This window comes from Suncus etruscus, chromosome 1 (assembly GCF_024139225.1).
Source record: "Suncus etruscus isolate mSunEtr1 chromosome 1, mSunEtr1.pri.cur, whole genome shotgun sequence".
Classification (NCBI taxonomy): Eukaryota; Metazoa; Chordata; class Mammalia; order Eulipotyphla; family Soricidae; genus Suncus; species Suncus etruscus.
This window is the reverse complement of record NC_064848.1, coordinates 194,602,402-194,626,862: the sequence shown is the minus strand read 5'-3', so window position 1 is coordinate 194,626,862 and position 24,461 is coordinate 194,602,402. Positions and strand designations below refer to the sequence as shown.

Here is a 24,461-nt window from a genome sequence, read left to right as displayed (position 1 = left end):
ACTTTGCACGTAGCAAACCTGAATTTTATCCCTGGCACCCCAATAATGCTCCAAGCACAGAGAGAGTATTTCCTGAGTGCAGAGCCAAGAGTAACCCATAAGTGTCCCTGAGGTGACCCTGAAAACAAACAACCCCTCAAAAAAACTTTAAAGTATTTTCCACTCACATCTGTTTACTTTCTATGGCTGATTAATCTTTAAGTTCAAAATACTTTTTTAAAATCTGGCCTTCTGTTTAATTTAAACAGAAATTGCATCTAGATTGAGGGTCTCATTACCTTTCTATTACAATGTTTCCTAATTGTTCCCCTGGTCACTTTAATTCTTTCATCAAATCTACTATTCACACTATTGCCAGAGAAGTTATTTTTAAAGGTATACATTCTGGCATCATCTTCCCTTTAAAAAAAATCTTGAAAGGCTCGAAATGTCTTAGAATTAAACCCAAATTCTTTTAATCTGTTCCCTCTCAAATTCTTTCCACATACATTTCCAATTTTATTTCCCAACAGTATTTATGAACTTCACTGAGCAACTTGCATATTTTCCCAAACCTGTAATGTACTGTTCTTCCTTTTGACCTTTCATTTACATTACTTCCCCTCCCTAAATACAGAACATTTTTCCTTTCAAACTCCAAAGTCTTTCCTATTCTTTTTTTTTTTTTTTTTTTTTGTGGTTTTTGGGTCACACCCGGCAATGCTCAGGGGTTTTTCCTGGCTCCGTGCTCAGGAAAATTGCTCCTGGCATGCACGGGGGACCATATGGGACGCCGGGATTCGAACCGATGACCTTCTGCATTGAAAGGTAAATGCCTTACCTCCATGCTATCTCTCCGGCCCCAGTCTTTTCCTATTCTAACTCAAATACTTTATCAGAGCTTTGAGGAGTCTCAGCTTTTAAGGTATTTATCTTTGTTCCACCATTTCCTTGCCAGATTACAGACCCTTACTGAGAGCACAAAGTACACTATACTAATTAAAAAAAAAAAAAACAAAAAACACCAAAAACACTCAGCTCCTAGCTTAGTGCACTGGCAAATGATATAGGCTAAATAAAAGTGGTGTGGCTAGTTTAGTGGAAAGCTGCTGTTAAATATAAGTGGAGACAAATGTGCAAAGAACCAGACGTCTGAGGGGGAAGAAGTGATGTTGTGGGGTTCTGTGTCTGCAGTGGCCAACTCCATGCAGCTCTAGAAATGGTGGCAGTAGCCAAAGAGGGGCCATCTTTTCCAGTAAGTGCAGACTGTCTTGAACATGTGCTTAGACATATCTTATCCTGAGTCTCAGGTGTTGCTCCTGTCCTCCCCCAAGTACCCTCCAATTGCTATGAGGAGAGGAGACTCCGAGCCCTTGTGCTATCTGCACACTGTAAACTGCTCTTGGGTGTTGGGTCTAACATTGTGAAAAATCTTTGGGAAGATATAGCCCAAAAAGTCTCCAAATCTCTAATTAAACTGTATTTGAAGTCTCAGAAGAAACTTTCATATTTCTTCCTAAGTGCCCCTAAGCTGCTCCAACCTGGGCAGAAATCTCTGCAGCTGGCTTCCTGAAGAGCATGTGCTTGCAGATGCTCAGTTTCTTAACATGTGAGAGGCTAACTGAGTGGAATCATGGAGGCGGATCATATTTAAACTATCTCCCACTTCATGCGAATGAGAAGACACCCTGCAGTGGTGCCCAGGGACTACCAGTGACTGGAAACTTGCTTACTATTAAAGGTCTCCCGATCACTCAACACTATTTTTACAAAGATGACTGAGGTCACAGAAATGAAAAGGATTCTGCAGTGCGGTGACCATAATTTCCTTGAATGAATTTTCCATTTCACCAGGACCATGTTACAGCTGGTAAATCTCAAAAGAAATGTATTACAAGGGCAAAATAATAATATCCTAGTACCTTTAATAGAATTCCTTTGTCATCAATTACCTTAATCTTCACTTTCTTCCTCAGGATACAAGGAAAAAAATTAGTCATACAGCTTATAAAAGAATCAATTAAATTAATGTCATAATATAAATTCTTGGGCTGGGGATGTATGTGGCTCAGACAATAAAGTACATGTCTCACTGTGTGAAGCTCAGGGACTAATTCCTTGGAAAATCTCTCTCTCTCTCTCTTTCTCTTCTCCATCATCTTCTCTCTTCTCTCTCTTTCTCTCTCCCCCCCCCCATTCTGAAGTATTGAGTAACAGTTAAAAACAATCAAGGTCTGGAAATAAGAGGTTGGATTAAGAGTTTAGAATATGTTAAATTGATCTGCATACCAAAAAATCAAACCATAAACAGAGACTATCAGAGTTGGAAGGTTTCTGCTATGTAAGAAGAGGAGATGGGCTTTTGTTTTCTGACCTACTGGATTAATAATAACAAGTTTTTTGTTTTTTTGTTTTTTTCAAACCACACCTAGCTGTGCTCAGGGCTTATTCCTGGCTCTGTGCTCAGGGGTCACTCCTACATGATGTTCCGAGGAGCAAATCAGGGTCAGCCACATGCAACGTTCAGAACTCGAATTTGACTGTCCCTAAGTGACTTAATCCCTGGACTATCTTTCCTATCTCTCCTGTCCCAATAACACCAATCATTAACCTCTTGTCTCCATCAGGAGTTCCTTGTGTTATTATGGGCACCGAACAACCAGTTCAGGGATCGCAGGGCTGACCTTGTGCAAGCAGGAAGTCCACGGTTCCCAGATGACCTTCTGAAGCAGCCATCATCAGGGGAGTCCGGCCCTGCTTGTCTGCCATGTTGACGTCAGCGCCATGGGTGAGTAACAGATCCACAATCTGCAGGTGCAGAGAAACTGGGGGCCAATCAGCCAGGAGCTCCTTCGGAGACGTGTGCATGCTGCTCCCTATTCTGTGTGAATGCCACTGCTAGTATGTCATCGCTGCCTCTAACTTTCCACTGCAAGAGCCCCCTCAAGGTGCTGCTCAGGCCTAAGGCTTGTGATTTGTTTCCCAGAGTCTCTTTAGGGGACAGTCAAAAGCAAGTTCTGAACAATTTCACATCAGATGTCTGCCTTCAACTACTGGGGAAAACTAATTTTAACAAAGGCCAAAGGTATAAATTACAGAACCCCACAATGGGGTAGTTTCAACACAAATCAGTTGTTTTTTACTAATGGGGTGTTACAAACCTGCCTTGCAGTATGTGGGTAAGAAATTATTGAATAAAAAATATTCCAGAGGTAAACTAGCAATCATCAAATCCTAGAGAGCCTCTCCGTTTCCATCTTATGCATACATTAGCATTTATCGAGAATTCATTTGTCTAGAAAGATCACCCAACTAAAATGTGTACACCCTGAACTTCCAGGAAGTTTGAGATACACTCCTATTAAATCAGGGGTCTCAAAATCAATTTACCTGGGGGCTGCAGGAGGCAAAGTTGGGGTGATCCTTGAGTGCAACAGTCAGTAGTAAGCCTTGAACCATTGGGGGGTGTGACCCAAACAACTAAAACAAAACAAAACAAAACAAAACAAAAAAAGATTCCTCTAGGCAGGGCCACAAAATGGTTGTATGGAGGCCGTTTGCGGCCTGAGGTTTGAGACCCCCTGTTTAAGGTGATTAGCAGCAATCTGTTGAGCAATGACCCTTCTAGACAATCTGTGGACACTGTGAAAGGTAGTATAAGACAGTCACACAAGATAGCCAGATCACAATGCTGATTCTGAAAGTTAATTTCTGTCTTGGCAACTAACCCCAATACTAGTAACAACAGGCCCAAACCTTCAACACTGTGACGTCTGCTGTCCTAACCCTAGGAGATTAGTTTGCTCTTTGCATTGAGAATTCCCAACTAAAACCCACTCTTGTCAGAGAGACTGGAAGGGACCCCCTTGCTTACCTGCCAGTGGCCCTGGCGAACAGTGCTGAATAGTGGCACTGCCCCTCGGCGGTTTGGCTGGGCCACTGCTGCCCCTTTTCCAAGAGCAAGCGACACACTTCCAATTTTGGCCCCTATCCTGCTGCAGCTGTCAGGGCTAAGGTAGAGAACACAGGCTGAGGACAGGTGTTTTCCTGCCCTGGTTGTTAAGGTCGCCCAGTCATCAGTCATTGCTATTTTACTTCCAAGGACAGCACTTGCTGCTTGCATTTTTCAGGAGGGCATAAAAATCACATTTAAATACAATTTATAAAGACAATTTAACTATATGGTGGTAATCACAATGGCAGATTTATCAAACATCTGTGATCAAACTCACTTGCTTTCATTTTCCAACCCAGACTGTGTGCTCAGTTTTGATATACTTTTTTGGTACGGCTCTCTGGCTACAGGCCTATGTATGGAAGAGGGAGAAGGGCTTCTGCCAGAGCTGAGTCTTTCTCAAAATCAGCCAGTAACTGACTTGTATGCCTCTGGCCCATCTCTACCCCATAGCCCTTAGACCCAAAGAATGAAAGTCAGGAATTGCAGCCAAAGGGCCTGGGTTCAGTTTCATTTGTTTTCTTCATTAGCAGTGCTCAAGGTTAACTACTGGGTGGTGCTAAGGGGGACCACATGGGGTGGTGGGGATCAAGCCTTGGCCTGGCAAGTGCAGGACAAGTGCCATTACCCATTGTACTATCCTTTCTGCTTCAAAATTGTCCTTATTTATTTATTTATTTATTTTTGGTTTTTGGGGGCCACACCCGGTAACGCTCAGGGTTACTCCAGGCTATGTGCTCAGAAGTTTGCTGCTGGCTTGGGGGACCATATGGACACCGGGGGATCGAACCGCGGTCCGTCCAAGGCTAGCACAGGCAAGGCAGGCACCTTACCTTTAGCGCCACCGCCCTCGGCCCCTATTTATTTATTTATTTATTTATTTTTTGTTTTGGTTTTTTGGTCACACCCGGCAGCGCTCAGGGGTTACTATGCTCAGAAATCACCCCTGGCAGGCACAGGAGACCATATGGGATGCCAGAATTCGAGCCACCGTCCTTCTGCATGGAAGGCAAACGCCTTACTCCATGCTATCTCTCTGGGCCCTTATTTATTATTTTTTGATTTTTTGGGCCACACCTGTTTATGCTCAGAAATCCTGGTTCGGAACTTAGGGGTCACTCCTGGTAGGTGTTTGAGGATCAGACTGAGGTTGCAGCACAGGAAGGGAAGCAAGAAGTGCCTCAGGCCAGGTAAATATCTGCCTCTCTCTAGTCTACACCAGTGTTCTGAAGACTGGAGGGTATGGAGGGACAGTAAGAATCTGTGCAGAAGAGCAGGAAATTGGCTTTGAGACAATAGAGCTCCTCCACCTCCAGAATGGTGTGGAAAACCAATGTACTTCCAGCAGGTTCTTCTTTTATTATGGCCCTCTTGCTCATGACAAATCAGAAAGACAGTTACTGGCAGATGGAGAAAATACTGCAGATTAATCTGCTGCAGATTAATCAGGAAAATAAGTAAAATGCAAATCAAACAGTTCAATTGTATAATTTTCCATTTAAGTGAGTGCAAATTAACGACATTTTGTCTTTGCATTTGGCCAAATTTACCAACAAATGACTCAGGCAAAGTCAAAAAGGATTGAGAAACAATTTTTCACTAAGATAAATCTTCATGTTATCTTTTCCTTCCCCTAAGAAAAAGGGGCTTATGAAGAAAAATCCAATAATTTTTAGAAGTCCTCTACATTCAAACCAGATGCACCTTTGTCTTGCCTTAGTATATTTTAGTTTTATGTTAGAAACATTCACTGGTATTTCTGTTCAATTCTCACAGGGGTGAAGTTGCACCCATCTGAGAGGAGTGTATTTTCCGAGCTTCAGGTTATAGGTGCTGATGGATTTAGTGAATAAAACTTTGTCTTATTCTTTACATCAAAATGATCCTTCCTATTTTGCCCAAGTTCATATTTCTACTAGTTTTAGAGCAACTTTTAATTTTGTTGTTGTTTTTGGGTCACACTTGGCAGTGCCTGATCCAGGGGTCACTCCTGGCTCTACGCTCAGAAATTGCTCCTGGCAGGCACAGGGAACCATATGGGATGGCCGGATTTGAACCACTATCTGTCCTGGATCAGCTGTGTGCAAGGGCAAATTGCCCTACCGCTGGTCCCTAATTTTTAATTAATTTTCTTTTGCACCAAACCTGGTGCTTACTTCTGCCTTTGTGTTCAGGGACTACACATAACAATTCTTGGGGAACCAGAAGGGGGTGATGGGGTATCAAATCGTCGGTCAGCCAAGTGCAAGGCAAGTGCTCTGCCTGTTGTACAGGTGGTCTCTGACACCCTAAAATTTTCTCTCTACTTTTTTTCTCCTAAAAGCTTTTAGGGGGCTGGAGGGATAGGGCATTTACCTTGCATGTGGTAGGCTGGGGATTTTAAATCCCAGCACCCTCTAATGTTTCTTGAGACCACCAGGTGTGGCCCCCCCAAAAAAATAAACACGTAAGGACATCTTGTTAGTTATATACAACTGATTTGGAAGCTTCGAATTCCCAGGTTATAATCCAATTTAAGACAGGGTTTAGGCCGCAGAGATAGCATGGAGGTAAGGTGTTTGCCTTTCATGCAGAACGTCAGTGGTTCAAATCCCGGCATCCCTGAGCCTGTCAGGAGTGATTTCTGAACATAGAGCCAGGAGTTACCCCTGAGTAAACCTCTGAGTGCTGCTGTTTTTGGTGTGCCCCCCAAAAACAAACAAACAAAAAAGACAGGGTTAGAGCAATACTATCATTTAATGTTCTGTGTGTTAATGAGGCAAATCAAATTCTTTTTCAATAAAGATTTTCTAGTATCCTTAAGAAAATATGGGTAGTACTCAAAATCAAGTCTTTCAGCAATGATCCAGAATGATCCAGAGTTTACTGAGAAGACTAAGACTTCCGTTAGTTTTCTATTTAGGATCCTAGCTAGGTGTACTTTGCCCACTCTACCCTGGAGAAACATTGTTCAGGGTGGCCTATTTCGTGTTTCTGAATAAGGAAGACTCCATCTGGACCTTTTCTTTGTTGAACGGTCTCTGCTGCTTAGGTTATGATGTCATTTGGACTACAATTTCCAGTTTGATGGCTGAACATGATCATTAGCACAGCTAGTCAATTTCATCTCAGACAATCACAACTATAACAAAATAGGGTCTGTGCTTTCACAAAATCCAAGAGCAAGATTGCTTTGGGCTGTATTTGGTATGTTCTTTAAAATAATAAAACATGCTAAAAATTTGAAAGAAAAAAGATTAAGGCGAAGTCAGTTCTGTGAAACAACAAAATGATTCTTCGAGCAAACCCAGCAGGCTTGGATCCCAACCCCCTCCTAAGAGAGCAGTAACAGAATTTGTTCTTAAGCTTGTCAGCTTCTGATGAGATTATCTGACACAAATGGTCAAAGGGAAACATCTAAGGAGTGTGAAGGAGGCAGACAGGGAAAGAGCCCAAGTCTGCTTGGATTGGGATGCTGAGCACTGGAGAGAAAACAGCAAAGCAAAACTTTTTTTTTGTTATTCTATTTTCAACTTGAAAGACTATTCCACAGACATGCCGGGAGGACTGTGAAAGGGGACGTGCGTTGGGGAGTAATTTAGACTACTATTATCCAAGATATCCTCAGGTCAGGAACTAGAGAGCGAGTATAGTAGGATAAGGTGCTATGCTTTGCACATGGCAAGCCTAATGTTATTCCTGGAACACAACGTGGTCCCCTAGGCACTTCCGAAGGGAGTGATCCTTGAGCACAGAGAGCTGGGAGTAAGCCCTGAATACAGCAACCCAAATCCATAAAATCTTAGTTACTTATTCTGTGACGGAGCTATCTGTCAAATACTGGTCTCTGCTCTCAAGAAACCTTAGGTTTGAGTAATGTTACAAGTAAATAAAATAAAAAGTATTACTTTAACAGTAAACCAGGAGAGAAATCCATGGAGGCTGGAGGAAGAGCCACAGAGGAAGAAAGGTTTGATCAAGTCTCTAGATGGGTTTATAACCTTGAGCTATGGCACTAATGTAATAAAATTACACTGCATGCTGTAAAGCATAAACTTTTTTTGACGTGCTGAGGCCATAAGGCTTTATAACTAATAAGTAATTCATTATCAGCCAGCATATAGCCCTTCTACACAACTCAAGAGCTTTCTAGTTCAAAGCACTAGAATGTGTTTGTCATTGTGATGGACCGGCAGGCTTATCACTTCTGTGCATCCCCACTGCTGGGGCCACCTCCTGTTGTTGCTCCCCCCAGGGTGACAGCGAGCATGGCAGACAAGAGGGGTGTGTTGAGAGGGTGACAGCATTGTCCAAGGGAAGCTGAGCTCTACAATGGAGAGGGAAGTCAAGGAGTCCTTTCTGTAATGCCAGGCCACCTGTGCACAGAGGTGTGGACCTTCTGGCCTGTCCTTTCCCCTGCTGGCCTGCTAGCTTTCCCATTGGGGTAGGGCCCAGACACAGCAGCTGTCTCCAGCTGCATACTTTCCTCCTACGCTTTCCCGGGCTCTTAAGCTGCAGCTGCCTGGCATCTGTTCCCTTTGGCTCATACAGAGGAAGGAATTGTTTGGAGAAGCAAATTCCTGAGCTTTGGACTATTATAAAGGAGCCATGAAACCAATGTACGATTTAGTCACAGATAGAAGCGCCACAATTGAAGTCCTTATAAATTTTATGTGAATTCAAATGTGATTCTTATTTTTTAATAATATTTTGGACCCTAGGTAAAAATGCAGACCTGTCTAATAAAATGATCGCCCTAAATTGGCTCCCTCAATACTGGTCTACTTCTCCTGGCAAAGTTGATATGTATTTGGTGATGAATTCTACAGTTTTTCATTACCTCTGGTTTCATATAAACACACAAGAGGTTACTAATGTTTCTCCAGAATGTTCCCATCTAGAACTTGGGGGGTGGGGAAATCAACAATGATTCCCCTCAGAGGTCACAATGAAGAGGCTTCTTTTCCTGTAGCAAGCACCAAACCATCGAGAAGCTTTTATCTTATAGACCAAGAGGGACTGTAGAGGGCAAAGCCTTACAGGTACCTTCAAACTTGCACTGATATAACAAGAACTGTCCATAACCTTTCTGCTTAACCATGTAGAGCCCCTTCTGCGATGTTAACCTAGGTAGGTTTGGAGGTATGGGTACAAACTTTTATCTCCTGGTTTTACCAATGCAGGTGAGAGCTGTTTATATTTGTAACTATAACAAGGATCATCTTGAAAAAGAGAAAGACCGGGCCTTGCAAGCAGCTGATCCAGGACCAAAGATGGTTGGTTCAATTCCCGGTGTCCCATATGGTCCCCTGTGCCTGCCAGAAACTATTTCTGAGCAGACAGCCAGGAGTAACCCCTGAGTGCCACCGGGTGTGGCCCAAACCCTCCCCCCCCCCAAAAAAAAAAAAGAGAGAGAGAAAGACCTTGGTTATTTTTCTGCTCTTGTTTGGCACACTGGAAGGAAACTTTTAATCTTTTAATAATATTTGTAAATCTGTAGGGTAAAGTCTTATTCTCCACACCATTAGACTACTGGTATGAAGAATCCAAAGGGAAAGAGAAATGAGAGGGAAAGGTTTGCCCTTTAATGTGGGCAGAGTTGGCCTCTTAATACAAAAGCCCTACTACGATAGAGGTTACAAAAGGTAATGTCAGAGAATAAAGCAGCATATGGGTGTCTTCATGCAGATCCAACATGCCCATGAGAGCAGAGCTCTGCTCAGAAGAAGTACCTGTCTCTCCCCAGAGACTGTCAAAGCTGTTGATCTGTGCTCGCTCCACTTCCTCTTCATCTTTTTCTGGAAGATCAAGTAGGTAGGAGACAATCTGAAACAAGAAGTTGTGTCAGCTGAAACTTTGGGTGGAAAACTTTCTACTGAGACCAGTCTGGGAGGTTTGGAAGATCCACGCATGACTCAAATGGCAAGAAATCTCTTGTACTTGAAACATAAGGGGTGGGAAAGCTAATAAAGGAAGAGAATACTGAGCCCTTGTTTGATCCCCAGCTGTTTCTTTACATCCCTGATCCCCCCAGATTGTCTAGTGAACACTGCTAGAATAGACAGGGTGGTGACCAGTATTTCAGGGCCCAATCAGTACTGGATCCTTGGGCACAGGTACTGTAGTGTCAGACCAAGTTAGCTGAGAATTATAGACATATACAGAGACTAACAGATGCACATAAACATTCATACTTCTGCTCTCCTCTCAGAGCATATTTCTGATATGCTATTAATTCCAATATAGCTTGCCGCTCTACTAGTGTGTGTGTGTGTGTGTGTGTTTGGGGAACACCTAATAGTGTTCAGTTTATTCCTGGTTCTGTGCTCAGGGAAACATATGTGATTCTGGAGATGAAATCAGGGCTGGTTGCAAGCCAGGCACACACTTTAATTCTTGTATCTCTCTAGTCTATTAAATAAAATTTATTAGCCTCACTTTACTGATGTGCAAATAAGGTTCTAACACATTAGATGAACTTTCCCAGGTTCAAGGCTTATGAGCAGCAAAACTGGAATTGAAACTGATCCTCTAAGATTCTAAATATTGTGTCTTCCAATTCCACACTGCCTACTCATGTAGACACCAGTCAATAAGTGATCCCTTTGATTCTTTGTATCACTGTTAACCAGGAGTGAAAAGATGACATGAATTAGACCGAGACAATCTCCAATGTCCTTTTCCACTCTCGCCTTTCACTCTCAGTACCTATAAGAACACATTTGCTTTACAAAGCTCAATCTTCCCAGTTACAAGCAAGCCCTACAAGCTAATTCGCAATACATAGGCTGGCAGTTTTATGATAACACCATGCCACCCCTTTCTCCCGGTTTCCTATGTCTTTTGATAGACATCTTGAAGAAAACCCCCAAACATTCCCCACCCACTCTTACCTCGGTATAGCCCATACTGGCTGCGGCGATGAGGGCCTGTTGGATGGCTTGGCTTTTCTTAAATACGCCCTGCTGCTGGCCAGCCATGGTCCAGTCACACTGAATCAAAAACTTAACGACCTCCAGATGACCTCGAAGTGCAGCGTGGACCAGAGCACACTGTCCATTCTTATCCAAGTGATCCACCTAGGGGGAGGGGGCAGAGAAATCTGTGGGAACAGAATCTGGTGGCTATAACCCCAAATCTGCTGCTTCCGTCCTCAGCACACACCTAGAGTAAAAATTGACCTTTCCCTTTCTCTTAGCTAGTCTGAGAAAAATTTGAGGATATTCTCCTACCCAGGTTAGATCATTTCTAGTCTACAACTCTAGGGGACACCCTTGTGAGGAGAAACTCTTAAGGTTAGGCTTTGTTTGGAAACCAAACCTTAAACTCCCAGCTTGAGTTTTATTTTCCTGATATTCTTCTTCGTTCTTTCAAAACCCAAACTTAAAAGACTTGTAGCTCTGCTGGCAGAAAACAAACAAATGCAACAAACAAACAAAAAATCCCTGTGAAATCATGACAAGAAAGAAAAACACTTGAAGCTTACATTTTTCCTTTTTTTCATGGAAACAAAATACCTCCTAACATGAATGACACAGTAGCCCACTAAGCCCTTCACTCTTTCAATGGGAGTGCAGAAACCAAAGAACTGGCCCAAAGAGATAGAGGCACTTGGGAGTGTATTGCTAGACTAAGTTCTAACTGCAATGATGCTTTTGACTGAATCAAGAGCCTGACTCAGATCAAGCCCACCAGAAGGCCTCCAGCTGAGTGTCAACTAGACAACACCTTTTCTGTCAGGTGGCAAGTTATGTCCAGCAGAGTTATTTAAAACCTAAATTATTGGGGGCCCTGAGTGGTGGGTGCAGCGATAAAGCATTTGCCTTGCACGCAAGCTGTCCTAGGGACCAACCATGGTTCGATCCCCCAGCATCCCATTGTGGACTTCCCGAGCCAGAAGCGATTTCTAAGCGCATAGCCAGGAGTAACCCCTGAGCATCACCAGGTGTGGCCAAAAACAAACAAACAAAACCCCTAAATTCTTGGGCCAGAAGATATAGTAAAGGGTAAATATACAAGTGGCAAAGCTCCAGTTCTGATTCCTAGAATCACATATGATTCCTCTCAGGCACCACTAGAGCCACCCCTGAGCACAGTGAATATTGTTAGGTGTGGCCCCCAAACAAACAAACAAAAGAAATACCCACCCAGTTTTATCCCCACCCTGCCATCCATATATATATATATATATATATATATATATATATATATATATATATGTCTATGGAAATGAAGACTAGACCAAAGCACCAACTGACGACATTTTGTGTGTGTAAGGCTTCGGGCTCACCTGGAAGTGTTCAGGGAGTGCTCCCTGGTTCTGTGCTTAGTAGGGTAACTCCAGCAGTGTTTTAGGAAACCAAATGTGGTGCAAGGACATAACTGGGTTGGTCATGTGCAAAGCAAACTTTCCCTTTTAAATGCTATTTTGTATTTTTACTTTTGGCAAGCCCAGCCTGTTAATTCAGGGGCCCCGTTGGTTGCAAAATAAGGGCTCTCTCATTAAGCTACATCTTGGTTCTCATAACCACCTAGGATAAAAGAGTGAGCAAGATTGCTACATATGGATTCTGTGCTTAAAGACTTCCAAATTAAGTAGGAAAGAGACAATTAGTGTATCCTAGGTATAAGTAGATAGTAAGAGTCCAAGGAATGTCAAAGTGCAGGGGAAGAATTCATTTGAGCTGGAGTTAAGAATAAGAAAAAGAGTAATAGTTTTGTGGTCTGTAGTCTACCCCAAGACAGATATTGGAATTCTAAGACCCCGGCGAATATACTAGGAGGTAGGGCCATTAGCAGCTCCACCCTCATGAATGTGATTTGTGTTATTATAAGGGAGTAGCACAGTTGGGGAGATGTTGGCAGGGCTAGAGTACAGGTCTTGCAGGAGGGAGCCCTACAGGTGGAGTTTGATTCCTACTACTGCATGATCCTCCAAGTACCATGGTGGGAGTAGCCACCAGCAAGTAACAAAGGGTGGGGCTGCTCCTGAACAGGAAGCCTCAGAGCACCACTGTCCTGTTCCATCCACCATGTGAAGAGACAGTGAGACATGCTGTCAGGGACGAGGAGGCTCTTTTTGGACACTGCATATGTGGGTCCTAATCTGGACTTAGCTTCCAGGAACATGAAGTTAACTAGTTTATAAGCCACTTGGTTTATGGCATTTAGTTATAGAAGCCCAACGACATTAAGAAAAGATCTACATCAACTGGGTGAGATAAATGATTAATTCCTAAGAATAATTAAAGAACAAGTTTGAAGTACAAAGTTGGGAGAATCTTTTGGGACTAGATCCATGGATGTTTTGAATGTCTAAGGAGTCTGAATTGTAACCAGTTGTAAAAGGAAGTGGAAGTCATTGAAAATTTTTATGTTCAGAATTTTTATTTTCAAAAATGAAGGGCATTTTTGACATTTTTTTGTTTTTGTTTTTGGGTTATACCTTGTGACACTCGGGTTATTTCTGGCTATGCACTCAGGAATCATGGCTTGGAGGACCATATGGGACGCCAGGGATTGAACCTAGGTCTGTCCTGGATCAGCCACGTGCAAGGCAAATGCTTTACCACTGTGCTATCGCTCTGGCCCTCATTTTTGACATTTAAGACTTAACATCTGTAGTATAGGGCTGGGGTATTAATAGTAAAAGATAGTTTGTGGTGCAAGAGAAAGCAAGGAAAGACACACCATTTACCTAGCAGGAAAACTGCCCAGCTCCTTTTCCAAGCTCCAAAAGAAAAGTAATGGCTGCCAGTACTCCCAGGTAGTCTGGTCCTGGCTGATTCCTCTCTGGAGTTCTCAGAATGGGAGGGGGGTAAATTACCCCTTCTGCATAATGTATAGCAGCCCAGCATCACACCCTGTATCCTCTGATAGAAACAGCCCAGCTCCGGGACTTAACTTTATCAAACTGCCAAGCCACTAAATTTGTTTCAGCTCTATTAAATTCTGGTCAGCGAGGCAGCTTGCAGTCCTCAAAAATTTTATTGTAGTGTCACAGGAAATCTGATGGGAAAGTTCCAAGGTAATCTACCAAGCTCAGTGACCTAAACAGTATCCCAGTAACACAAAGGCTCATCTAGCAAACCACAGTCCAGTAGATTTTTAGGCATGGACTTTAGTAACACGATGGAAAAATATAACAATTATTTCAAACTGAACCTTCTCATCTAAGTTTTGATAACCCCATTAGCCTTTGTATTGTAACAAACAATATGAAGTACATCTGTTTATGCTGCAAAGAGGAAGGCCAAGGTAGTGGGGTGGGAAATTGAGACACTGGTGTAGAGTAGGGTCACACTGGTGGGTGGGATTGGTGTGTTTGAACATTTAATGACTGAAAAGAATGCATATGAAACTTGGTAAATCCTAGTGTTATAATAAAAAAAAAAGAAAGGAAGTGCTAATTAGTGTTGAAGGGGAAGTTTGAAATAACACCAGAAACCAGCTGGAAGAAGATCCTAACAGCCAACCAAGATGAATAGTATAGTAAAAGATTACAGACTTGGTATAAAGTAGATAACTGAATAAATGTAAAAATAGCTCTTCCTTATAAGAGAACTGATCTGTAAATACTGAAAAAATGAGAGGGAAACAATATCACTGTTAGACAAACACCAAGAAATAACAATTACAGCAAAAACAATTAATGGATCCTAAAACCATAAAGGGATCTTAAATCCTTAATGGGTAAAACAAGATCTCTATCTAGTCTCAAAGCCCCTCCCTAAAAGATCTTCACTACAAAGCAAACTGGAGTTGTTAAAAACATCAAACTAAAAATGTTGATCAGTAATTCTTGTTTTGATTAGGTTTTCGGATGACTCCTAGTAGTCCTCAGTACTTACTCCTGGCTCTGTGCTGAGGGATCACTCCTGATGGTACTTGGGGACCATATGTGGTGCTAGTGATCTAAGGTGGGTCAGCATTCTTCTCTGCGGACTCTGGTGTACTTCTAACTTACTGTATACAATAGGGTTATCATTATACACATTATATTATATAATAATATATATTATTTACACATATATTATATATACATATATAAAACTAAATGGGAGGTTGGAAATAGTACCACAGACAGGGGGTTTGCCTTGCATGTGGCGAAACTGGGTTCAATTCCCAGCACTCCATATCATTCCTCAAGTCCTGCCAAGGAGTGATCTCTGAACACAGTATTGCCAGGTGAGGCTAAACACAACAACAAAAAAGGGGATGTCCTTTTGCTTCCACAGTGCTTGGGGACTATTCTGGATCTGCACTTGGATTGCTCCTGGTAGTCCTTGGAGGAACATGTGGTGCTGGAGATCAAACCCAAGCCTCCTGCTGCAAAGCCTGTGCTTAGTCCTTTGAGTTATTTTCTTCCTTCTTTCAAATGGTATTATTTATTAGCACTGCATGAGGCATCATCTCATTTTTTGAGATTTCATCTCTTTTTTAGAAAGGCTTTTATAACTTTGATTTCTCATACTGATCTTATTCGTCCCTTTTATACAATATAAAAGTAAAACTGAGGGAGGCTAACTGGCCTTGTTAGAGGCCTCATAGGAACTGAATGCACATCTAATTCAGCCACTTGGTTCTGAAGTTTCTGGTTGTTGTGACTTGCTTTCATTCCTAGGGAAACCAGACTGAATGGATCAAGTAGTAAGAAAGCCGAGATGACTCTGGAAAGCTTGGTCGACAAGGGAGGGAAGTGGGATGGCCATCTCTGATTAGCAGGAGAGAAGAGTGTTTTTTTTTTTTTTTTTGGATTTAGAATATAGTTCAAGGGTTTGTAGAGGTGGGGGCCAAAGGTAGCATGAATTTAGAAAAAGAATGTTGATTTCAGGAATAAAAGAGAATGAGCAATATATTAGAATTGAAACAGGTGAAGTAACTACATTGGACAGCGCTTTCTCTGCGGTAGGAGTAAAGGTGAGTGTAGGTAAGGAAGGATGCTTGTGAGAAGAGGCACACTGACAAGAACTCATTATAGCCCAATATTGTTGTCATACAACTTTAAAATCTCTTTACTTGTTCCTTTCATCTTTTCTAAGTTAATTAGCACAAGTATCCTTAATTATGTCAACCCTGACCTGCAGGTGATTATGTTAAACTGGCTAATAAAAGTGGCAGGGGAAAGCAGCAGTAAAGGATGCTTGGCTGACTCAGGAAGATCCAAGACAGCATTTTCCTTTTCACCAGTATTTTGATATTAAGTTCTGTGTATCAGTCGCTTTTGAGATATTATAAAGTTAATATGCTTTGGGAGAATGTTTTATAAAACTGAAATATACTCTAGTGCTTCTGGTCTCTTTTGGAGCAGAGTCATGGCCCCAGACCACTAGCTGGTCGGACGAGGGAGGAGGATGGCCCCTTTTCTTGTTTCCCAGGCTACCTGTCTTCTCTGCACAAAGTGTGCAGGCAGCTTTCTGCTCTGGCTGCCCACTCTGCCTCCCTACTGCTCCATTTCCCCTCACTCACTCTAAGAATCTCCTGGTTGTCATGTAGGGACAGTTTGCAGTTGTTGATAAATGTAGTTTCTAAGTGGCCCTCAAAGGTTTCAGGATTGCTGGATGGACACAGCATGGACTGAGCAGTGGGGTGCAAGCAATTCGTGATCTTTGACCTGTTCCCTCCCATAGCAGGACCTCAGCTGGGAGACAGGTTGGCAGGTGCACAGGAAACAAGGAAGAGAAAGGGGGAGGCAGTGGGGTGGGTAGCCGGTACCTTGGCCCGCTTCTTGCACAGCAGTACCACGATGCTCAGGAAGCCTGCAGCTGCGGCATAGCCCAGAGGAGTCAGGCCGCTCTCGGAAGACGCATCCACATTGGCCCCAAACTCCAGGAGCAGGGCCACCATTTCTGTATAACCAAGATGTGACTGGACACACAGAATTGGAGCATTATTCAAGACCTCGGTCCGGTAATTAATATTGGCACCTCCCAAAATCAGCAGTCGGCTGACCTAGACATAAATAAGACAACAATCATGTAAATATCCAGTAATTTCATTGTTACCTTATGCTAGTCATTGGAGATCCTGCAATTGGGCCTTTAGCATCTAACTCCTTCATTTATCATCTTCATTAGCTCCTTTTCCAATGTTTTTCTTTGAAAAGGGATGTAGAGTGTCTCTTTAATGAGAGATGTTGAGAAGCTAAGGCCTCCCAGTGAGGAATGCATCTTTACTGAGTGAACCTTGGTTAGGAGAGTTCCCACTGACTTAAGGGCAAATTGACACTGATCCGCTTCCTGGCACCAGGGACCAGATCCTGAGTCAAAATGAATGTACAGAAGTAGAAAGCCTGTAAGAGGGTTCTTTAGCTCATTGAATAAAACAAAATTAAACAAACAAACAAAAAAGCTCCATTAAGAATGAAAGATGGGGCCCGGAGAGATAGCACAGCGGCGTTTGCCTTGCAAGCAGCCGATCCAGGACCAAAGGTGGTTGGTTCGAATCCCGGTGTCCCATATGGTCCCCCCGTGCCTGCCAGGAGCTATTTCTGAGCAGACAGCCAGGAATAACCCCTGAGGATCGCCGGGTGTGGCCCAAAAACAAAAACAAAACAAAACAAAAAAACAAAAAAAAAGAATGAAAGATGAATAGCAAAGCAAGTCAGAGTATAAACAGTCATGTCAATATACTTTTAATTGTAGTTTCTTCACTGCCAATTCTTTTAATCTGTACTTAATTCATATGCACCTTTATGTTTGGAGTGTAGAGGTTTCGTAAAGATGCTAATGCCATGGAAAGACCTTCTGTGCTATAGGAGATCCAGAGACCTTGGAGAATGGAAGATGACACTCCAACTTTTTTACTCAAACCCTGAAAAAGAAACCCAGAAAGAGAAACATTATTTTAATTTTCTTAGAGGGAATATCACAATGAGTGGTGCTTGGGTAGCCCTGGCTACAAAGTGAATGGTTGTGCTGGGCCTTGTATGTGTTAAGAATATGCTTTACTGCTTGAGCTATTTCCACCTGCCCTCAACCCCATCCCAGAGAAGTTAAATTATTAGCCCTGCTACAAACTATCATTGATATTGTTAGTGGCCTCTAGTTCGGTGGCACTACAACTACAAGAGCCAATCCACTGGTAGGACAAATCTTACAGGAACAAGATAACTTAAATAATCTGTTTTAGCAGTCTCTGGCAATATGTCAATTTAATACTTTTTTCTCCTTATTGGAATAGTTCCACAGACCTTTTCTACGAGTTTTTTTTTTTTTTAAATTTTATTTTTGAGTGACACCTGGTAGTACTCAGGACTTACTCCTGGCTCTGTGATTAGAGATCACTCTTGGCAGACTTGGAGGAACCATTTGGAATGCTGGGGATTGAACCTTGGTCAATACGTGCAAGACAAATGCCCTACCCGCTGTATTAGTAACTCTGCCCCCACTATGAGCTTTTTGTTTAAAATAAATATTCTCCCCCTCCAAACAGAACCACATAACTTTATCCATCTTGTTCTGTTTTACACATTGAGGAGGAAATAATGGAAGGTACCAAGACGAACCAAACAGATGTATGAACATTGAGTAGAAATAAAAAATGATCACACTTAAACACCAAATGCAAAGCCAACGGCAACAGAATTGAAACCCAATCTATAACAAGCTAGACAAAGAGGAGACAGCAGCCCAGGGGGTCAAAGGAGGGGAATACAGGATGCATGCTGGGAACAGGGGTGGAGGAAGGACAACACTGGTTTGGGAATGCCCCTGATTTAATGTCACTATGTACCTAAAATATTACTGTGAAAGATTTGTAATTTACTTTGGTCAAAATAAAAATTATTTAATTATAAAAAATGAAAATAAAATCCTTCTAGTCATCTCAAAATAAATAAGTAAATAAATATTATTAATCACTGAGATGCAGAGTTAAAAAGTTGTTGATAGCTGAGTTTCGATCATACAATGTTCCAATACCCAACTCTTGACCAGTATTCATTTCCTGCCACCAATTTCCCTAGTTATATACCCATTGCCCCACCCCCACACCGTCCCTATAGCAGACACTTTTCGTCTCTTTTCCATTTATGTATCATGGTTTACAATACTGTTACTGAATGGGTATCAAGTATATCATTTTACTACCTTTCAATTTCCAGTTCTTGTCCAAAGTAATAATTTGCAACTATTATTGTCACTGTGATCCTTTCAATGCCCTTCCTACATCTATTGTTTTTGGGTATTCTTATACTATGGGTTTCTTTATTAAATACCCTGGAGATGAGTGCAATCATTCTGTCTTTCTTCCTGACTCATTTCACTCAGTATGATACTCTCCATGTCTAAGCAAATTTCATGATTTCATTTTTCCTAATAATTGTTTAATACTCCATTGTGTAGATGTGCCATAGTTTCTTTGTCTTCTCTGTTCTTGGGCAATTGGGCTGTTTCCAGGTTCTGGTTATTATGAATAGTGTTGCAATGAACATAGGAGTGCAGATGTCTTCTACATTGTATTTTGGGACCCCAGGGTATATTCCAAGAAAAGGTATTGCTGGGTTGAATGGAAGCTCAATTTATAGTTTTTTAAGTAAAATCCACATTGTTTTCCAAAAAGGCTGGACCAGTCCACATTCCCACCACCAGTGAATGAGGTTTCTTTCTTCCCACATCTGTGCCAGTATTGGTTGTTATTGTTCTTGATGTGCCAGTTTCTGTGACATGAGATGATATCACATTATAGTCTTGAATTGCATCTCCCTGATTAATTGTGTGGACGTTTTTTCATACTTTGGGTCTATATTTCTTCTTTGAGGAAATTTTTGTTCATCTCTCATTCTTCCTTTTTTTTATGCCCTTAATTTTCTAAGTTAATGTCAATATCTTCCCATGATTTAGGGCTGTTTTAATTTACAATGCTGGTATCTCATGTTATGAAACATTTCAGAAGAAGGAAATGATAAAATTTATTTTATCTAGTAAGATTAACCTTTGTGTAGTCCCCTTTCCACATGTCTTTTCGTCATTGACAATTTATACCTTATTGCCAAAACTTTATGAGTTACCTATACCACCATATTTCTACAATGATATTAAAGATTTTCATTTTTGAGACTGAATGGTAAAACAATATTTATCATATAATAGGTTGGAACTTTTTTTTTATTGTGGCCAAAGTGAATTACAAATCTTACATAGTGATATTTAAGGTACACAGTGACAATAAATGAGGGCCTTTCCACCACCAGTGTTGTCCTCCCTTCATCCCTGTTCCCTTATCTCCCTCCTTTATCCCCCAGAATGCTAGTGTAACTAAAAGCATATATGTTAACACTAATGTAAACCATTATTTTTGCAGTTCCAGATATTTTTACTAGTGGTTTCTTAAAGGTTTAGAGTCAAATGAGCACTGTAAAAACAATGTTAGAGTGGCAATTATCGTTTGCATATCATTCTTCCTTTCTTAAATAAATATTTTAACTGAATCACGGTGTAATAGCTACAAAGTTGTTCATGATTAAGTTTCAGTCATACAATTTCCAATATACATCCCTTCACCAGTGCACATTTCCTGACACCAATGCCCCAGTTTCCTTCCTGCCCTCCCCTCTGCCTATTCTATTGCAAACATTTTTATTCACTATGAGCTTTTTTGAATAAATCTTAAATTCACATTTTAATGCTCAAGTTTCTTCTACACCCCCCCTTGGTGACTCTTTCATCTAAACTTTACATTCTCTCCCTCCCTCCCTCCTTCCCTTCCGGTTTTTTGGCCGCACCCAATGGCACTCAGGGGTTACTCCTGGCTATGCACTCAGAAATCACTCCTGGCTTGGGGGACCATATGGGACGCCAGGGGATTGGACCGTGGTCTGTCCTAGGCTAGCGCGCACAAGGCAGATGCCTTACAGCTTGCGCTAGCGCTCCGGCCCCTCTTCTATACTTTCTTGATGTTCCTCTTGATGTAGAGAGTTTAGTGGAAAACTGTGCAGACCCTTGGTGTTTCTAGAACCACTACTCGGTAGGGGCCTAAACATGAACTGTGTAGGACTGACATGAAGTTGAGAAATAAGCCTTTGCTGTGCTCTAACAGATTCTGAATTTCATTAAAGTATTCCTCACTCTAATATACCCTGAAATGATAATGTTTATTCATCCTTAGATGAATAACACATGTCTGACAGCCATAAGCAAATTCCCTCTAGTATGGCTGGCATTGATCCCCCTGCATATACAAATCCTCTTGCCCACTTTACTTGAGTTTTTCCTAAAGAAAGCTAAATTAATTTTCTTTCACTTGTTTTGAGGCCATACCTCACAGTGCTTGGAGAATCATGTGGTACAAGAAATTGAAACTGAAGCTCTTGCATACAAAGCATGTGTTCCAGCCCTCTGAATCATCTTCCTAAGTCCAGAATAATTTTTTTTATTTTTATTTTTTCTGATAGTCAGGGGCCCAGAAGGTGGCAAAAATGACTTAAAGGACTTGCTTGAAAAGTATGAGACTGGAAGTTTCCAACTTAAGGACCAGCCATAAGTGCTGAGGGGATCCTGACTGTTCTGTGAGAAAAGGGGCCTTGAAGGTGGCGCAGTGGCTACTCTCTGGCAAGCATCTTACCATTCTGCCAAGAATAAGACAAAGTGAGTTAATGCAGAAAATCCCGAGAGCAGCTTTTGGGAACTAATAATGGATCTTAGAAGTTATTTTTTTTTTAAGCCTTTAGTTTGTTCATTTCAATGAAATGTAGGTTACTCTTGCCTAGAATGTCTACTTAGGTTCCAGTTAGGAAGGTGTATTTATTTAGTAGAGCAGCAAAAGGCTGTCTACAAATTGTTCTTTTTTTATGAGTTATGAATTCACCTTATAAAACCTCAGGATATGGTGTTTGCACAGCAGGATAACACTCTCTAAAGTGAAAAAGGAAAGTCCTGTGCAGAAATTCTCAGTCTTAAGACGGCTGGGACAAACAGTATCCTGAAACGCTGCTCTCCTTCTGAAATGACTTTTCCTCATCTGGGTTCCCCCCCAAGGATTTTAATGTAAAGGAAGATTAAATCATTAAAGTGCCAGCTTGTAAACCCTATTGTTTAGAGCACTCTTTTCCTAACCCTTATTTCAAAGATAAAATCAGGAGGTTCGAAGACCATCTACTTAATATTTTAACAAAGGCTTAAAACATATATTATGTTTATGTATTTTGGAATTATGACAATAAAACAAATCTTAAAAAATGGTATGGTATAAAAATAAAAATACTTTCCATCTCAATTCTAAAAGGCAATTGCTACTCACTGATGTTATCATTTGAAATATTTTCTTTTAAAAATTTACTTAAGAAAATTTATTATTCTTTTAGTTTTTGGGTCAGACTCAGTGGTGCTCAGGTGTCACGATTGGCTCTGAACTCAGAGCCAATTAGTCAATTACTCCTGGTGGTTAGGAGGATCATATGTGATGCCAAGGATTGAACCCAGATTGGCAATGTGCTTGAACCCAGGAAAGCAATGTGCAAGGTAAGTGCCTTATTTGAAATTTACTACTGCTCTGGCCCCTCATCTCAAACATTTTCTATGCATATGAAAATACAGTGTATAAAATTTATATTAGTAGGAGCCGGAGTGATAGCATGGAGGTAAGGCATTTGTCTTTCATGCAGAAGGAAAGTGGTTTGAATCCCGGCATCCCATATGGTTCCCCCAATGCCTGCCGGGGCGATTTCTGAGAATAGAGCCAGGAGTAACCTCTGAGCACTGCTGGGTGTGACCCCCCCAAAAAATTGTATTACTAAAAAAAATTTATATTACTAAATATTTAAAATAACAAATATCTTATTAAATACCTTTATAAAGCATTTCAAGCCTATATTGAAAAAAATGAAATAACAGTCTAATAATCCTCCTGTGTACCCATCATTTTCCCTCAGTAACGAACAACTCATGAGCAATTTTATAAAATTTCTATTCCTGCCCAGATTCTCCTTTCTCTACAATTATATAAAATAAATGCCAGATACCTGATGAGTTAATCCTGAACTATTAAGTCAAATTTATAGGCCTCAAGTTTTTGATTAAAAATTATAAAGGTTTGATGTGAATTCAAATGTATATTAGTCCCAAATGTGCAAATGATTTATAAACACAAAAAATAAAGGAATGATTAGATATTCTATCAAAATTTCAAATTATTACATCCTTATGCTCCATATATTCCATATATATTCCACTTTTGTCCTATTTCAAAAGAACACACATTCATGTTGGAAAAGTACAAAATATATAGAGATAAGAACACACTATTAATTGTAGGAGAGAAATTATCTTTGAGAAGGAAGAGAAATGAAGCAAGAGAGATATAAAGTAGGCTTCTATTGCTCCTCTTGGATTTGATGGATTTTTTGTTTCACAAAAATAAAGAAAAAGGTTCAGGAGTTGAGGGGGCCTATTTAGAGATACATATAGAATATGATTTGTATATATAAGGTATTAGGTTCAAACCCCAGCACTACATTAAATAAAATGAGAAGAAGGGTAAAAATGAAGACAGTAACTTTTCTTCGTCATTCTAGTACTCTGGGCCACTCCCAGCGTTATCTATTGGTCTAGTAGGGTAAGGTGGGCTTGACCGCTCAGTACTAGAGTACTGAGCCACAAGAACCTGTGGCCTTGCACATGTGAGGTGTGATCCAGTCTTCTGAGAAACCTTTTAAAAAATATTTTGAAAACCAAAATATGGGGCCGGTGAGGTGGCGCTAGAGGTTAAGGTGTCTGCCTTGCAAGCACTAGCCAAGGAAGGACCGCGGTTTGATCCCCCGGCGTCTCATATGGTCCCCCCAAGCCAGGGGCAATTTCTGAGCGCTTAGCCAGGAGTAACCCCTGAGCATCAAACGGGTGTGGTCCAAACCCCCCTCCCCCCCCCAAAAAATACAAAATACAACAAAAATGGCTAGAGAGAAAGGAGAGGGGTTATGGCAGAGCCCTGGTCTGGTCTCAATCCTTGGCACCACATTAACTTTCAGAGCACTGCAGGTCACATCCGAGTACAGGCCAGAAACAGCCCCTCAGCACTGTCAGGTGTGGTGTAGCTTCCCATCCCATCCAAATTGGGAGAACACATGGAAAAAAAAATCAACATTTGTTAGCTATAAGAGAGATTGTATTTAGTCATTACATTTATGTTTCCTATATATCTGCAATATTTCGTAATGAGATATTAAAAAGAATGTTCCTTTTCAATGATAAGGAAAAATGACAAAAATATGACAATATTGATGATGATATGGATCAATTTACTGAAGAGGAGAGCAGTTAAACAAAGTCACACTCAATGGCTTGGATTTTTCTTCAGTGACTCACAGACCAGGCTGGTTTTATTTATTTATTTATTTATTTATTTATTTATATTTATTTACTTATTTAGTCTTAGTCTGTTGACTAAGAGCTAGAGGAATAAGAAATAAGGGAGCCAAGGAAAAATACATATACTTTAATGAAGAGTAAAACTATAGGAAAGAAGACTCAGAAACAGAGCTGGTCCCAGAACATAGGGGATTACCTTTATACAACCATTTTGCTCTACTGATTCCCATGCTTAGTGGAGTTGACCT

The 24,461-nt window shown here is 41.1% G+C and overlaps 1 protein-coding gene across 1 annotated transcript in view; it reads right to left on the bottom strand.

Moving 5' to 3' along the window:
* The window catches only part of TANC2 (tetratricopeptide repeat, ankyrin repeat and coiled-coil containing 2), a 340,845-nt gene that overhangs the window by 13,849 nt on the left and 302,535 nt on the right, over positions 1–24,461 (bottom strand). Inside the window, 7 exon segments of the mRNA XM_049778821.1 lie at positions 2,664–2,787; positions 3,854–3,930; positions 3,933–3,989; positions 9,646–9,739; positions 10,807–10,992; positions 16,628–16,864; positions 17,603–17,725. Of these exon segments, the coding sequence (XP_049634778.1) occupies positions 2,664–2,787; positions 3,854–3,930; positions 3,933–3,989; positions 9,646–9,739; positions 10,807–10,992; positions 16,628–16,864; positions 17,603–17,725 (898 nt within the window).